Source organism: Lytechinus variegatus, chromosome 3 (genome assembly GCF_018143015.1).
Source record: "Lytechinus variegatus isolate NC3 chromosome 3, Lvar_3.0, whole genome shotgun sequence".
In the NCBI taxonomy this organism is placed as follows: Eukaryota; Metazoa; Echinodermata; class Echinoidea; order Temnopleuroida; family Toxopneustidae; genus Lytechinus; species Lytechinus variegatus.
Genome location: NC_054742.1, coordinates 31,345,188 through 31,362,054, shown reverse-complemented (window position 1 = coordinate 31,362,054; position 16,867 = coordinate 31,345,188). Strand labels below are relative to the sequence as shown.

Genomic DNA, 16,867 nt, shown 5'->3' with positions numbered 1-16,867 from the left:
TTCAGATAGTTGCCTTTTTAAATAAACTAAGCTTACAGATGTATTTTTGTTACGTAACACATTTTGAGGGTGTTTTTAATTTAAAATATTGTCAAGCTTGGTTTGAAAAGTGCAAAAAAAAACAAAGGCGTTTTAAGATTGGACGGAATAAAAAAAATTATGTTTTTACAGACAACAGAACACATTTTTATTAGTGTCATTAAAACAGTTGCAAAAAGACATTCTTTTTTATGCAAATTTGACATCTCTGTAGGATTGTGTATAAACTCGGTCATTTGTGGGTGAAAGGCAGTGAAAAATCAGATTTACACCTTTTGACATATACCTAGACAAAAATATTCTTCATTGATTGGTTTAACTTGATATTTGAAGCCTAGGGTACATGTATCTAGTTACATGGAATGGCTGGTATACATGTATGTATGTTAATGTAGGACTTTACATTGAGTCTTCTCTGAAAACCTCTGAAAATGAGTAAAACAGATTTTCCTTATTGTCTAAATGAGGGTGCATCATGTACCTGTCTGCATCAAGTTGTGACTTTTGATGTTCAAGTCTGAGCATAAAGCAGGAAACATCATCTTCCTGTTAGGGCTTAGCCTGGCTTCCAGATGTTCAGAAAGTTCTAATTTCTGATACATGTATGCCCTTGTATTTGTTTGGACTTCCCTCAAATCAAAACAGCACAGTCTTAATCTTTATGTTTCTTGACAAGTTGACATGAAGGGAATCAAGGTACTATCAATAGACATGAAATAAATTCTGTATAAAGTTTTATGATGTCCAGGCTTGTCAAATATTTCCTCTGTAAGACATGTCATAATGGTTGATCTACTCTGGTCTCTTTGCTCCAGATTATTCATCATTATTTCTTTATTTTAATGCAAATGGATTTTAAAAATTAAGCTACTAGAATGCAGAAATTTATACTGAATATTTTCATCTGAATATACAATAATGAAGAGTATGGTACATGTAACTCCAGAGTAACACTCCGCTCACTCATATTCCGCAAAGAGAAACTTTTTATTTATTATGTGCTATAAAGTGATGTATTATTATTATTATTAGAACTGAATTAAATGTTTAATGCTGTACCAATGACCATTAAAAGCGATACAAATATTTTCATACTTTTGACGGTATGGACAGAAAAAAAAAGAATTAAAGTAAAACCTTCCCCACAAGTTGCTGAAATTCACATTTCACAATTTAACATCTTTACATGTACTCCCATAAAATAGCCATCTGACATGGGCAATTCCATGGAAAATGTTCACTTTAGAGAAAAAATGAAGTTTCAGATTTCACTCAAACAGTAAAATTTTCTTAAAAAGTAATCTATAAAGTCTCAATTTCCAATAGAAAAATCGCAATATTGATATAATTTGGTAGTTTTTTCAATCATCAAAAAAATAGAATAGTAATTAGTATATGGCAAAATGTAAAAAATGTGGCTATTTTTGAACAATTCATCTTTTCTGTCTCTACTAAAAGCAAACAAGGTCCCAGAGGTCTCTTTTAACTTTTGAATAGTTGATTAATGTTTAAATCAACAGAAAATAATTGTTAAATTTTATGCCATTCATCAATTTTACAGAAATCTGTCTTCAGATTTGTGCGATTTCTTTACCATTATCAGTGTCATGTCCGTTACGTTTTTCACTTAAAGTTTTCATAGCTTACAGGAAATTTGTCTGAAGGTACTGCAGATTCAGATTCTATGTTAGAATTAAACCCCCTACCATGTGTAGCAATCATTTTCCCTTACCATTTCTTATTTTCATAAAAATGGCGTAACGGACATGACAATTCGCGTAACGGACATGACGCCTTATATATGGCAAATGGCAGCATTTACAAAAACAAAATATTAGGCTCAGTGTCACAGACTGAGGTTAGTCTCAATTGTTTGAGGATAGCTGAATGTAATATTTCCTAGAATCTGCATGTCATTCAAGCTATTTTTAGAAGTTGGTGAATGATGAAAGTTCAGCTCTTGTTCTGGTAGATTTTTCTGAGAATTAACGGTATGTTACATAATATTAGGATAAGATGCAGCTAGATCTGGCAACATACTCAGATCACAATCTGCATCATTCGTGTTTGAACAAACATTTGATTATCTTAGGTTCTTGCACTGACAGTTTGGAGCATGATAAAACTCCAACTTGTGAATTAATGATCATTGATGATATTACTTCAAAGTATCTGACTTACACCAACCTCAACATGTACTTCTTCAGTGATGGCATGGGATCACATTTAAAAGCAAGTTTGTATTCGGATATCTGTGTTTCATGATGTACATGTAGCTCTATGAATCCATGAATCTACAGTGGCACTTCTTTGCAGTATCACAAAGCAAAGGGGCCGTGGAAAGAATGTGGCGCGATCAATAAATTATGTCATAGTATTTTGGTCAGCCATAATAACGATTTGAATGATGTATCTTCAACTGTACACAAGCAGCGCGGACAATACAACAAAATTACATATAGATACAGCCACGTTTGTCAGCAAGCATGATTGTAAGATTTAGAACATCCAAGATTTGATGAAAGGATGATTATACTCAGGATGATAGTTATTTTGAATGAAAAAAAATCTCAGAAGCTATTTACAAGCATTCCGATTACCTTTCAACTCGTACATAATCGATAATGAAAGACCGCTTTCCAGGTACTGCTATTAAATTTTAATACCATTTTTTGTAATCTTAAAACTGACATTAATACTAGTACATATTCTTTATCATACAATACATTCCATAATATGTTCTTCTTGGATTTATACAGGTCTGGTAAATTTTGTTTTCTTCTCACAAAAAAAGAGATTTGGTCTTCTCAGTGTGTCGTAGTGGTACGATAAATGTTGTATTCAATATAAAATTATCACTTAGGCTATAGCTATTAATTTAATGATACCTGCTAATAATATCTACATATTTTTCATTAGATTGTCAGTAAAGGTACTTTGCTGTTACATAATTACATTCATTATTGATATTTCTTCCATTTTCAAACTAAGAAGTGCTGATTAAGTTCACTTCGTAAGGGTGTCATGTCCGTTACGCTAGTATATTATCAAATATTAGGGCATGAATAAAAAATAATCTTTTCTATCAACTTTTTTTCCTTTAATTAGGTGTGGCGGATGGTAGTAACTGGAAAATACTCATTAACTGTTGTTAACCGGTGTAAAATAAATTTTTCTAAATATTTTTTTGTTTTATAAATATTGTACAAAAAGACCCCCTCTCAAATTGCAAAATGATAGGAGATATTACAGATTACCAGTTATGATATGTGTCTCTAACCTCTAGCCTTAACATGTAAACAATTAGACTTGTACCATATCTTGTAATAAAATAATTATATTCGCTTACAAAAAGTGGACAAAACTGTCATGTCCGTTACGCTTCGTGTGTCATGTCCGTTACGCTACATTTTGAGCTCGGAATACAGAATGCTCTGCAAAACTGTTGCTAAACACTATTTTATGGATAGAGCATGGTCTTAAGGTTAAATTAACACCAATGTCAGGTGCATGCAATCTAAGAATTCACAGGAATTTTGATAAGCAATAGGAGGTAAAAATGCTTCGTCCATTTCGTGTCATGTCCGTTACGCTCACAAAGAGTGCAATTTCTCTGCAACTGTTCAATGAAACGATTTGAAATTTTATGTGTATGTAACTGATACTTAATTGTGTCTGATAAGCTTAGTAACAATTATCAAAAGACTGCTAGTTCTACTGTATAAACATTTGAATTACAAAAATTTGTCTGAACGTCATGTCCGTTACGCTGGAATTGACCATCTGACATGTACTTCCATGAAATGGCCATCTGTTCTCCATATTGCCTTGACATCGTTTGAACTTTTACTTGGAAACTATCAAACAAGTGAAGAATGTTCCCTTTTTTCTTGACTCTGAAAGATCGTTTTCAGTTGATGACACACTTGGTCAACCGTCATGAATATCTACATGTGGGACTAATATGTAGAAGGTGGATGGCAATTCAATGGATCCAAAGATGTGAAATATGAAATTTTAGCAACTTTTGGTGATGGTTTTTTTTTCCTTTAATTTTTTTTTTTATTTTTTACCTCTGGCAAGTTAACCCTAACCATCCATTTATGAATATTGTTGAAACTAGGCTTAAATCATTACGTTTTATTGTGAAAAATCATTTTGGCCTAACTGCTGTCTGTACTCTATCAGTTAGGTTAAGCTAACAGGGGTACCCCGTTCCCCCCCCCCCAAAAAAAAAAAGACAACGAAAACCCCTCCCCAAAGGTGCTGAAGCATCACATTTCATATCTTAATATCCAAAATGGTCATCAATTTTCCAAATTTCCTTGAAATTAGTTTTGTTTCCAAAGTTGGAAACTATCAAGAAAATGATGAATATTCCCTTTCTTAATTATGTCCAATAATTTACGTGCTATATTAATGTGTGATGCATGCTGTACTGTATGTACATTTTGTATGTTCTTTAGGGACCTTGAACATGTGCATAGATACATGTAGTTAGTCTTTAGCACAGTACATGTACAAGTACCAGTACTAACTGGGGTCTTGGAAAGATCCCAACCACAATTTACTGAGTCATCAGTGGTTAAAAATGGAAACAACTCACAGCTCACTGACTCCCAATAGGTCCACAAAAAAGCCAAACAATGCTTGGCATATTTATATGTCCAATGTGTACTAATAGTACCCTGGATGAGCTACATGTAAGTTGTATGTACGTGTACACAGTATGTCATGTGTCAGTGTTATTGAAAATGTTACATACATGTAACAATGTTGTTTGATCGAGGCCTTATTATTAGCAGCATTGGTTAAGTCAGTGTGTTCGGTAAAATTTCCTTTTGACTTGGAACATATGTATTACTCAAGTTATTTAACGCTCAGATTGATTAGTTCTCATATTTCTGTTGAATAATGTGCACATGTAGGTCTACTGTAGACCTGCATGTACATCTAACCATGTTTCTGCTGCTTCTTATACATTTACTAGGGGGGTAACTCCCTGATTGCGTTAAGTCATTAACGACAGGGAGAAGAAGATGGTGCCGAGAATTCACAAAAGAAAATGAACTTGCAGGTTTTACAAATGCAAAAAAACATTTCCCTACAACATAAGAACGTTGACCAATCATACTTCATGTTTAATTATGATTGAATTTCTTTGTTTGAAATGTAAGATAGTGGGATTTACATGAACGTGCATGTTAGCCAGTAATTATGATGCATACATATATTAAATAAAAAGTGAATTATGGTTTTGAAAATCCCAGACCTCTGCAATGTTATTGAGAATAAGTCCAGTCAAGAAAAATGACTTCCATGTGCATGTTAAATGTGCCAATGGAAAGTTATAAATCACTTTACTGATTTCTTGTTATTGTACCTGTCATGACAGTTAGGTGTATGGATGCAAAGATTTTAAAGTGAGGAGAAAATTTTTTATATTTCATGTAATAAAATACAAACCAAAATACATGTAGTGAGTGAGTGAGTGAGTGAAGTCACCAGTCTCCTCATTTGTATAAAGATGAGGATGTGCATATAACTGTTTGGTGAAATTAAGTGAAACTGAAAATGTCACAACTTTCTTATTTTGCATTAGATTTTGACGAAATTTTCAGTATTTTGATTGTTTGACTTTTGTTTTCTTTTTATTGAAATCAACCTTTTTTTTGGTGGACTTGTATATGTATATATATATATATGCCAGAGTATTTCAGAGGGGACCATGGAATATAATGTGTAGAACACTGAAGAACATGGGATTGGCATTTTAGAAAACTGTCAACTCGAACAGTCTTCATAACTGTACATACTCTAGAGGGGAAGTTTACCCTGACAAAAAGTTTATTGTAAAAATAGCAGAAAAATGATTAAGAAATACTGCCAAAGGTTCGAGAAAAAGTTATTAGAATTTTAATTATTTGATTTGTGACGTCATAAATGTGAGCAGCATTCCTACATGTACATAGTGAATGCTAAAAAATCAATGAATATCATTATCTCAGAAAATTGAAAAATTGGTTTTACTGTAGCTTTTGTATATCAATAGACATATCATTTCACTCCTGATAATGAAAAAAACAAAAATAAGTCATCAAGAACTATAAAAACAATGAATTTCATGCATTTTACAATGTATATTACATAACATATGGGGCAGCTGCTCGTTTATGATGTCACAAATCCAAAACTAATTATTTCTTGATATTAAATGGATTTTCCTCAAACCTTCACCAATATTTTTTACTATTTTTTTCTGCTATTTATACAGCAAATTTTTCTTTAGGGTGAACTTAACCTTTAATACACATTTTCAATGTCAAGACATTGCCTGCGGTATTAATTACATCTACATGTATGTGTGAGTATCACTTTCCATTGAAATATCCATGCATGTTTTGGATTAGATCGAAAATCTGCAAAATTTTTGTTTGATACTTTATTTTAGAAACTAGAGTAAAGTATATTCAAAAGCTTGATAAAACAGATTGCAATTGCTTGACTACAGAATACATTATTCCCTGGAGATGTACAAGATAGCACCAATGGTGCCGCACCATTCCAATACTAGTACAAGTTCAAAGCTTGTACCCGCCTTGCTAGATGTGTGCATGTATCTGTTGAATAACCTTGCATTATTTATGAAATACAAAGTCGTGTACTCTGAGCGATGAGCCGAAAATAGCCGCTACTTGCTGCTCAAGCAATTTTCTCTCGCCAAAGCAATTGAGCATCCCACACAGATTTTTGTGCATTAATGTCTCTGCCAGCCTGATGCAACATCGTACGTATATGTACGTACATGAGACAATTGACAGGTATGGAATAGTCCATGCATGCATGCATACAGTTGTTGAAGCAACTGCCGTTATTTGCATTTATTATGAATAAACCCATGTACAGTAGTATGCCATAGGCCTGTCCCATTACTTCCTCTTATCTCGTCTTTAGCTGTGCTTTTATTCAAGTGAATATTGACTGTACAAATGCTTTGAATTGATTTTATTTTGATGAGTTATCCTTTTGATAATGATGAAGTACTACTTTTCTAGATGTTGGGTGCTCATCTACTCTTTCATATACATGTAGCATCAAAGTGTCTATTCTGATGTAGTAGTACACCGTTAATGTAGTGGCTACTTCTAGCATACAGATGCACCTTTCAGTGCATATAAAATAGAATAGAGATTTGAATTCTCTTGAATGCAACACACCATACAAATGTTTTCATAAATAACATATTTCAAAGAGAACAGTGTGAATGTAAACATACAGGCCTAAAATGTAGGATACGGTAAACCATATAGGCCTACATGTTCAATTATATGTATACATACGTAGGCTTTACAACATTTGTTTTTTTTGAAATGATTTCAGCTGGATGACAAAATAGTAAGTATGTACATGTACAGTAGTTACTTTGAAGGATTTTTGTTTAAATACACATACATGTACAGTGCAAAAGGTCTTTCTTGTAAAGAGCAAACGTGGATGTACATATATTTTTCCTGTTTACAATTGACATAAATCCAAAGAAGGGACAAAACTTGATATTCAGTTTCCAGGCACACTTGTACAAATATCTGGTTGTCAAGTAGCTCAGCAGGGCAAGCTCTCTGTACTGGAGGTCAAGGGTGAAGGCTGTTGTCACTCACTGCTGTACAATATACATCCTTTCATGGAATATGTACACTGTATGTTTTATTTGTTTGCTTTCTGAAAGAATTTTTCTTTCTCAGGGACTATTCATAGCATGTATATATTTAACGGTAGTATGCAAAGTATCTTTTCTTGTGCTTTTGAATTATGTCACCGATAGAATAGATTGTAAAGAATTTTGAAGATTGGCTATTGGGGTAAAATGCATATACCAGATGTCTTGGCCTACATTTAGGCCTTCATGTACATGAAGGTGACATTCAGTTTTGTTTTGTTTTTCTTGTGAAGTTGAGTTAAATTCATTACTGGTAATTCCAAATAAAGATTCTTGATTTTCAAGTTACATGAAGTTTGGTGTAGGTTAAAGTAGGTTGAAATAGGCCTTTTTTAAGTCAATCTTTAAGCTTTTTTTGTCTTTGATAAGAAGGAAGACAACCATTTTGATAATCTTGAAGTTATTTCTTCTGAAACTCAGTATGTAGGCCGATTTTAGGCATGTAGTTCTGAATTATAGATTTCCCATTTATGTTTTGTCTCCTGGTACTTGTAATACCATTTTACACTAATTGAAATGTGATTGGGCCAATTCTAGAATATCTCTGGAATTTTGCTGTCTGAGAAATTTCATTTGTATTCTAAATTCAAGCGTTTCCTTGACCTGTTAGGTCGTTGTATAGAGATCTCTGTTCAAGAGAGCCAAGTTTTCTTCCAAGTGTCATGTAAATAATAGGGGCAGAGAGAGGGAGAGAGAGAGAGTCAATGACCCTCTGATAGAGAATAAGAAATTAACAGTGATAGACCAGTTCGTAGTTACTTCATGGGCAATTTTGGTCAAATGACCTTTCATTTCTTTCATCATGATAGGCAGATTTCAAAGCAAGATATTACGTAAGCTTGCCTTACATAGCAGGATGAAGAAATTGAATAGACCAGGTGACTAGAATAGCACACCAATGAACACTTAATGAAGGTATTTGTTGCATTCCTACTTTGAATGCATATCTTAGCATGTTGCACAATGTACTTGACAAACTGAAATACCAGTCGTTCGTGGAAGCATTGTTGTTTTTTTGTGGATGTAAATGAAAACGACAATTCAAAAGAATATATGAATAATCAAGACATCAAAGTTGGTGCTTATCTCATTAGAATTTAAAGCACCATGTCACTTTAGTACAAATGACCTTCTTCTGATCATGCGTAGAATCTTTTGATCATGCGCAGAAAGGAACTACGAACTGGCTTATACACTGTATGGGACAAACTTTGAAGAGAGAAAGAACTTTAGAGAGGCAGAAAGAGAGAGAAGATGGATTGATGATGAGACAAAGGAATAAGAGAGCATTAGACAGAAATAGATAGATACATGCATCTATGCATCTACACAGGGCTAAGTTTAGTTTTCCAAGTGAACCAAGAAAGTATTAAATTTCACGTATCTTCTCTAAATTATCTGCAGGAAGGATTGACTGATGTTGGCACGTCCTGACAAGTATGTCCCGACATCGACGTAGAAGTCGGAACAGGAATGCCAGCAACAGTAGCATTATTACGACCACTAAGATAATCAACAACAACGACAACAACAGGACGTTAAATACACAAGAAAAGATGCCAGAAGGCGTAACAACAAATGGGGCAACGATATCAGTGACACGTACAAGTGGAGACCTCTGTGCAGGAGCAACTCCAGTGGTGAGTAGCAACAGCACATATTTTCAATGTTTCTTCTCAACCAAATTACTAATTTGCACTTTTGTGCTTTTTTTTCTTCCAAACTGATTTTTGAGGTGAGCTTTCTGGTAAGTCTTAAAGATGAAGTTCACCCTGACAAAAAATTGTATTGTTAAATAGCAGGAAAAAAATAGTGCTGAAGGTTTGAGAAAAATCTGTCAAAGAATAAAAAAGTTATTAGAATTTTAATTATTTGATATGTGACGTCATATGCAAGCAGCTTTTCTATGTATCATATAGTAAAAAATCAATGAAATGTCATTTTCGCAGAAAATTGAAAATTGTTTTTACTGTACATTCAGTATATCTAGACAAATTATTTCACACCCCTTTTATTTAAAGAAAAAAGTGAAATATACACATTTTATATTACACAACATATGGGGCACCTGCTCACTTTATGACGTCACAAATCCCAAACTTTAAATTCTTATAATTTTCTTAATCTTAAATGGATTCCCTCAAACCTTCACTATTTTTTGTTATTTTTTCTGCTATTTTTAAGTTCATCTAAAATTTGTTGTAAGATAAGAGAGTTATATGTTTGAAAAGTCATGCAACACTTTCTATAGGGATCCTCAAATTGGCAAACATGCTATTAAATGGCTGATTTTGTGAACAACTCTCCATGTGTTTCGTATACAAATTTCCAGATTTTCCACTTTATTTTACATATTTCTGATATCCTGACCTTGACATATGTGTGATGTGAATTATATTTTTCCATGACATATGTTGTGCTCAGGAGTCAAGATGTGATTTGAAAGATAATAAAAATATGTGCCAAATGATTCTTAAAGAAATTGTCTACATGGATTTGTTGAAAAATCAGCAAAATAAGCTTGGCAATCCATCCAATTTGTCAGGTCTTTTTCAGATCAATAATAATACACTGTCCCACATGTGCTTATCAGTGTTGGCAATTTTTTCAGCTAGATTTTATGATTTTACAAAGTTCACTTTAATGTAATTGTACCAGAGTCCAGAGCTAGATTAAACTTGGTTGTACAGACTTTCTTATGAAATCAGTGTATAGTTCAAAATGTGTTTTTATCTTTTAATACTGTACAGTACATATATTTATGGTGAACTTTAAAATGTTGAATTATTCAAGGCTAATTGATTAATCTTCTTCAATCACCAAATTATTCTGCCCTAATATCCTTATGCACATTTACTTGTACACACATTCATATCATAATTATGATACCAACATGGTCTTTTGGGAAAAAGCCAGTTAACAAATATTCAATTTCATAACCTCGTAACCTCTAAGACTATATCTGCATATATCTTATATAGCCCTTACAAAGTGATTGTATGAATTTGAAATATTGGAGCAGTCTGTGAATTGATGTGAATAATTATAATCACAAAATAATATATGCATACTCTACAATGTATATGCTGCAGATCATTACCATGCACTACAACATTACAAAAAGTATATTAGATGTAGATTTGAGCTTATTTTAGCCTAAAAAAAGTACCGTAGCTTAATCTGACTATTAAAGTACATGTACTCCTATCCCACTAGAAAGCATTCGTGCATGTTGCTTGTTGTCAAAAGAAAGGTACTGAAGTATATCCTTGCAGACAAACATGTCTTTAAATCTTTTACAAATGATTATGTTAAGAAGTTAGTACATGTGTCAATTAGGAATTTGTCGAGATGTATTGAACCAAAAAAATCCATGTATTCATGTGACCTAGAGGCCGTTCTCATGCTTTCTAAAACTAGTTTTACTGGAAACCGATTCAGGAAACCAGTTTGGAAGGTTGCTTTGCTAGCATTCTCACTTGATCACACAAAAGTGGTTTTTAAAATCACTTCACGTAAAGTGATCTTGTTGCTTTGGAAATGCTCTCAGTGGGGTGATACGTTTCGTGCGAAATTCGGAACCGCAGCGGATTCTACACCTGACCTGTCGTGTGGAGTAGCGAGCTTGAAATGTGCAAAGAACGGTTGTTCCAAACCGGTTTGGAAGATCGCTTCGACCGTTCTTACTACACTTTAAACTAGTTTTAGGAAGGTACATGTATTGGTGAGAACTGACAACGGTATTTTAGTGTTGGTGACCAGTTTCAAGCCCTGATACAGTTCCAGGACTGTTCTTTGATTGATCAATTTAGACCTTATCCCAACAAGAAGAAAATTTGTAAATTATCTGACCTTATATATTCATCATAATTTATGTAGAATTGCTCTTATTGCAAAAAATATAAGGTAGGAATAGGAAATACGAGTGCACTGTACATAGTGCTTTGCTTTTTAATCTTTCTTGTACATTTATATACCTAGAGTATACCATAACTCATTTAAATGTGAAAATCGAGCCCATCACAGCTCAGCTTGATCTCTTCCTGAGCACTGACTGCAGACACACAAAAAAACTTACGGAATCCTCATAGAACTATCAACTACATTTGCTGGCACAATCAGTAATACAAATATATGAGATGTCAATATCAAATGTGTATAAAACTCAGTCGGACATGAATTCTCTCTCTAAAAAAAGAAGAAATTGATGAATAAATTCTAGCTGTACACTTTTTGTTTTTTACATTCATACCCATTGTTATAATTACCTGACTTTGCTGGTATCAAAATATTGATATCCATAAACCACACTTCATGTAATATCCACTCTACATACTGTACATAATTAATATCCACTATACAATTTGCATCATTTTATGTGGATTTTGCATGTTTATAAGAACATTCAAATCAAGGGACTTGCTTCTGTCTTTAACATGTTATATTGGTGGTCACACTTCATTAGTTGGGTACTGATATGCAAGAAGGATGGAGGATGAACAATTATTTACACTGTGCCATGGATAAGTTGTTGCTTCATCACAGCACCAAGATCAAATTTGTTGAGTAATATTTTTAACTGAAGCTAGAACTATAGGCTACATGTACATGTAAATATATTATTGTAAATTAGATCAATATGATATCAGGAACAAAAGCTATAGCACATAAAGTTTGAACTTTCTTAACTCTGATGTAAAAGGGGTGGAAGAGCCAGTTGGTGTGGAGCCGGTGGATGTGGTGAATGATAAAATTGATGATTAAAGTTAATTGACAACCTTGAATAATTGGTTTGGTTTCGCTTATTTTTCACAAAATGTTTATGCACAATTTAGTCACATGCAAATGAGAGAATCGATGATGTCCCTCACTCACTACATTGTATTCCTATGTTTTTGTTTGAATTATACAATCAGGGCTCCACACTAACCCATTTTTTCTACTGGTCCAACCTATTCATGTCGGACCAGTAGATACCCAGTTTTTCAAATTTTTACTGGTCCGAACCTAAAATCTACTGGTCCCAAAAAATAAAGAAAACATTAAAAAAAAGGCGCAAGTTTATTTTTCTAGCCTTTCGTGACCCCCCCCCCCCCCCCCCCGTAAAACGAAGGAATGAAGGACAAAAAGAAAGCAAGACAGAAACGAAAGAAAGTAAGAAAGAAAGAAAGAAAGAAGGAAGGAAGGAAAGAAGGAAGGAAAGAAGGAAGGAAAGAAGGAAGGAAAGAAGGAAGGAAAGAAGGGAGGAAAGAAGGGAGGAAAGAAGGAAGGAAAGAAGGAAGGAAAGAAGGAAGGAAAGAAGGAAGGAAAGAAGGAAGGAAAGAAGGAAGGAAAGGAAAGAAGGAAGGAAAGAAAAGAAGGAAGGAAAGAAAAGAAGGAAGGAAAGAAGTAAGGAAGGAAGGAAGGAAAGAAGGAAGGAAAGAAGGAAGGAAAGAAGGAAGGAAAGAAGGAAGGAAAGAAGGAAGGAAAGAAGGAAGGAAAGAAGGAAGGAAAGAAGGAAGGAAAGAAGGGAGGAAGGAAGGAAGGAAGGAAAGAAGGAAGGAAAGAAGGAAGGAAGGAAAGAAAGAAAGAAAGAAAGGATGGAAGGAAGGAGGAAGGGAGGAAAGAAGGGAGGAAAGAAGGAAGGAAAGAAAGAAGGAAGGAAAGAAGGAAGGAAGGAAAGAAGGAAAGAAAGAAGGAAGGAAAGAAGGAAGGGAGGAAAGAAGGAAGGAAAGAAGGAAGGAAAGAAGGAAGGAAAGAAGGGAGGAAAGAAGGAAGGAAAGGGAGGAAAGAAGGGAGGAAAGAAGGAAGGAAAGAAGGAAGGAAGGAAGGAAAGAAATAGATAAAAAAAATTTAAAGAAAGATTGAAAAGAAAGAAGGAAAGAAAACAGGAAGAAAGCTAAAACTATTATCATAAATAATTTGTTTTTTTTTTTGGCTCCATTAAAATAGCTTAATAGCTACGAAAGAAAGTCAGAAACCAAGTGTATCAACACACACATAAATGCATATGTGGGGCTAATATGTATTCAGACGATATCACCCGAAACCCGATCTGTTTGAACCAAAACAGAAGTGAAAATTTCTCCTTTTACTGCTTACAAATGACAGAGTTGCTCCAATTTTTAGGAAATATGGACATTATAAGAGCCTTTCATGAGTATGAACCTTGAATTTTGACAGTTCTGTGAGAGATTTCTGCCAGAGTTTAGCCAGGCTTCGTTCGTGCGGCCAGTGGAGAATTTACCATGTGAGCTGTGTGGCTGACTACATGTACACAGTACAGCTGTATGCATGCTGTATAGTACTCTAACACTTACGAATACGTGCGATTCATTCTGTGTGTATTCTGTGTGTGAATGGCTGAATTTAACGGGGGAATGGTTTGCTGTGAATTTGACCATTTCTGGAAAAGTTATTGGCCCAACAATGGTTTTTATTACTGGTCATGTCGGACCCTTAAATCTTGCTATTTTTGGAAAAATTACTGGCCCGACAATGATATTTTTTACTGGTCATGTCGGACCAGTAAATCTTCCAATTTCCGAAAATCTACTGGCCCGACAGCGATTTTTACCGGTCTGAGACCGTCGGACCGCCGCTAGTGTCGAGCCCTGATACAATATTTCAATTTTTACAGATTTAACAAAAAGGACCAACTTAACTGAACAATGAAGTGTTAAACAATGGTAATTTCACATGTTTAGGGAGAAGTAAAACTTTGTTTCACCAGATAATGAGGAGAAATTTTAGAATATTTCATTAATAAAATACAAAAGAAATAGTGAGTGAGTGATGTCATCAGTTCCCTCATTTGCATACTGACCGGAATGTGCATATACATATACACCTGTAACTGTTACATGAAATTAAGCAAAACTTCAAAATGTCATAACTTTCTTATTTTACATCTGATTTTGATGAAATTTTTGATGTTATTCTTGTTGGATTTGTCTCTTTTTATTCAAATCAACTTTTTGTTGGGGTGGAATTGTTCTTTAAACATACATGTACATGTATAAACACAAAAAGATATGGATGGATCACTCTATTCACAGTCATTGATATAATGGCTTGCCTTTGTTCTTCCTAGAGGTCCAATCAATCATAATACATGACTGTCAGTCTGATATTTCTAGTCGGTTTACAAGCAATGAACAACTAAATGTTATTAAAATTTGACAATTTTGAAAATATACAGAAATTAGGTATACATGTATGTACTGTATGTGCATGTTAGCTCTGATCTGCAACCTCATCAATTATATTGAAGAAATTTGGTTAATTAAGGTTTAATGAAAATTTGTAAACTAAATTCTCAGTACAAAGGTTTTGTAGATATCGTACATGTAACAAGTTTTTCTCTTCATGATGTAGTTCATTTTCCAATCATATTAACAGTGACAGTCATTTTGGGGGAAAATTGTAAAAGTAAACATTGTTGATTAATTTGTGTAATTAATATGCATACAATAACAGATAATCATTTCTTTTTTAAAATTTTATTTGATGGTCCAGGTTGGAGACATTTATATCTCAATAAATACATGTAGAGTAAAATTTACAGAACAAAATGCTGAAAATTTGATCAAAATCAGATAACAAATAACAAAGTTAATGGGTTTTAAAGATTTGCATTATTCAAGTTAAACAGTTCTAGGCATGTCTTCATTAATATTCATTAGGTGGGCTGGTGATGTCATATCCTCACATGTTCTTTTGTATTTTTTTTTAATATGAAATAAGGTTTATTCAAAATTTATCTCCCAAGAACTAAAACAATAGGATTGACAACTGATTTTAGTACATATTACTGCAACTTATTTCATCATCATTTACACATCAACACATGTATTGAAAAATGAATCAATTATAATTTCATGTAATATGCAAAAGGAAAGTGGGAATATGACATCATCAGCCCACCTGATGTGCATAATTGTTTTCACAAATATTGATAAACTTTAAATTTCAATAACTTTGTTATTTGTTCATGAAATTTTCAGCATTTTGCTCTGTGAATTTTACTCAATTTATTTAGATATAAATATTTTTAGCCCGGACCATCCCTTTGAATATACATGTAGATATTACAAGATTGAAACTACAAAATACAAGGGTGATCCAATGTGCATGTACATGTAGCAATAACTTTTGACACCATTTTTGTGCAGTATGTTTTGTCCAATTACAGAATAACACATTTGGAAATTCAAATTTACATTAATGTGTAAATGTAATTAACAATTAGCTATTAATTAGTAATTTCAAGGAAAAATAAAGGTTGTAAGGACTTTAATCTTTCTCATTATTTACAGAATGGTAATACCTATTTTTTAACATGTTTAAAAACAAATTTTGACAAAATTTTCCGTTTGCGAAATTGGATCACCTTCTGACATGCGTCCAGAAATAAACTTAATTACTGTTTATTTGTTTTAATCAAACTTCGTTTGAAATACTCTAGAAGCACTGTGTAGGCCTACATGTAAATGGCTTGGAATACAGTTTACATTTGAACAACTACCTACATGTATAGGGCAGAACGGCTTGAGTTAAGGATATTTTATGAAGCTTTATCTTAATATACAACATCTCATGATCTTAAATATACATGTATGTGCCCACCCTCTCCTTCATGTAAAATGAACTCCAGAAAAATGAAGGAAATACATATCCATTCACTCACTGTGCTGTAACAGCTCTTGAATGAACTGTGTATGATCATGAAGTGTAAAATGTACATGTATGAATGAATCCCACCCACCTGCATTATTTTGGATGTCAAATAAGTGTTGATTTTATGATGATAGGGGGCAAGAAATAGTGGGTGTTTGTTTGTGAACCCTGTAATGCTTCCTATCTTTCTCTTTGCGCTTTTTCTCTTCTATATCCTGTCTGTAGGCCTCCTCTTCATCTGGTCCCTATCTGCCTTCCACCTCTACAAGTATTCTCTCCTCCCTCAAGAAGTTGGTCTGGCAAACCCCTGTGGTGGTGAGTTTGGTATGGTCCAGTGTGTTTGCACACCACTCGCCAGCAACTTCTTGGTTTCATTTTAAAATTGGCTCGCACCATTTTTATTCTTAGTGGAGGGTTTCATCTCATTATTATGATTTTCATTCAGAAATCTTT

The 16,867-nt window shown here is 33.7% G+C and overlaps 1 protein-coding gene across 3 annotated transcripts in view; it reads left to right on the top strand.

The window, feature by feature from the left end:
* LOC121410764 (CTD small phosphatase-like protein 2) overlaps positions 1–16,867 on the top strand; it is a 48,882-nt gene that overhangs the window by 13,108 nt on the left and 18,907 nt on the right. Inside the window, exons 2-3 of one of the 3 annotated variants that reach the window (XM_041603055.1) lie at positions 9,161–9,396; positions 16,640–16,729. In XM_041603055.1, the coding sequence (XP_041458989.1) occupies positions 9,196–9,396; positions 16,640–16,729 (291 nt within the window). In that variant the 5' untranslated portion in view covers positions 9,161–9,195. Of the gene's footprint in view, positions 1–9,160; positions 9,397–16,639; positions 16,739–16,867 lie in introns of all 3 variants that reach the window. The other 2 variants (XM_041603054.1, XM_041603056.1) reach the window with 2 other exon arrangements.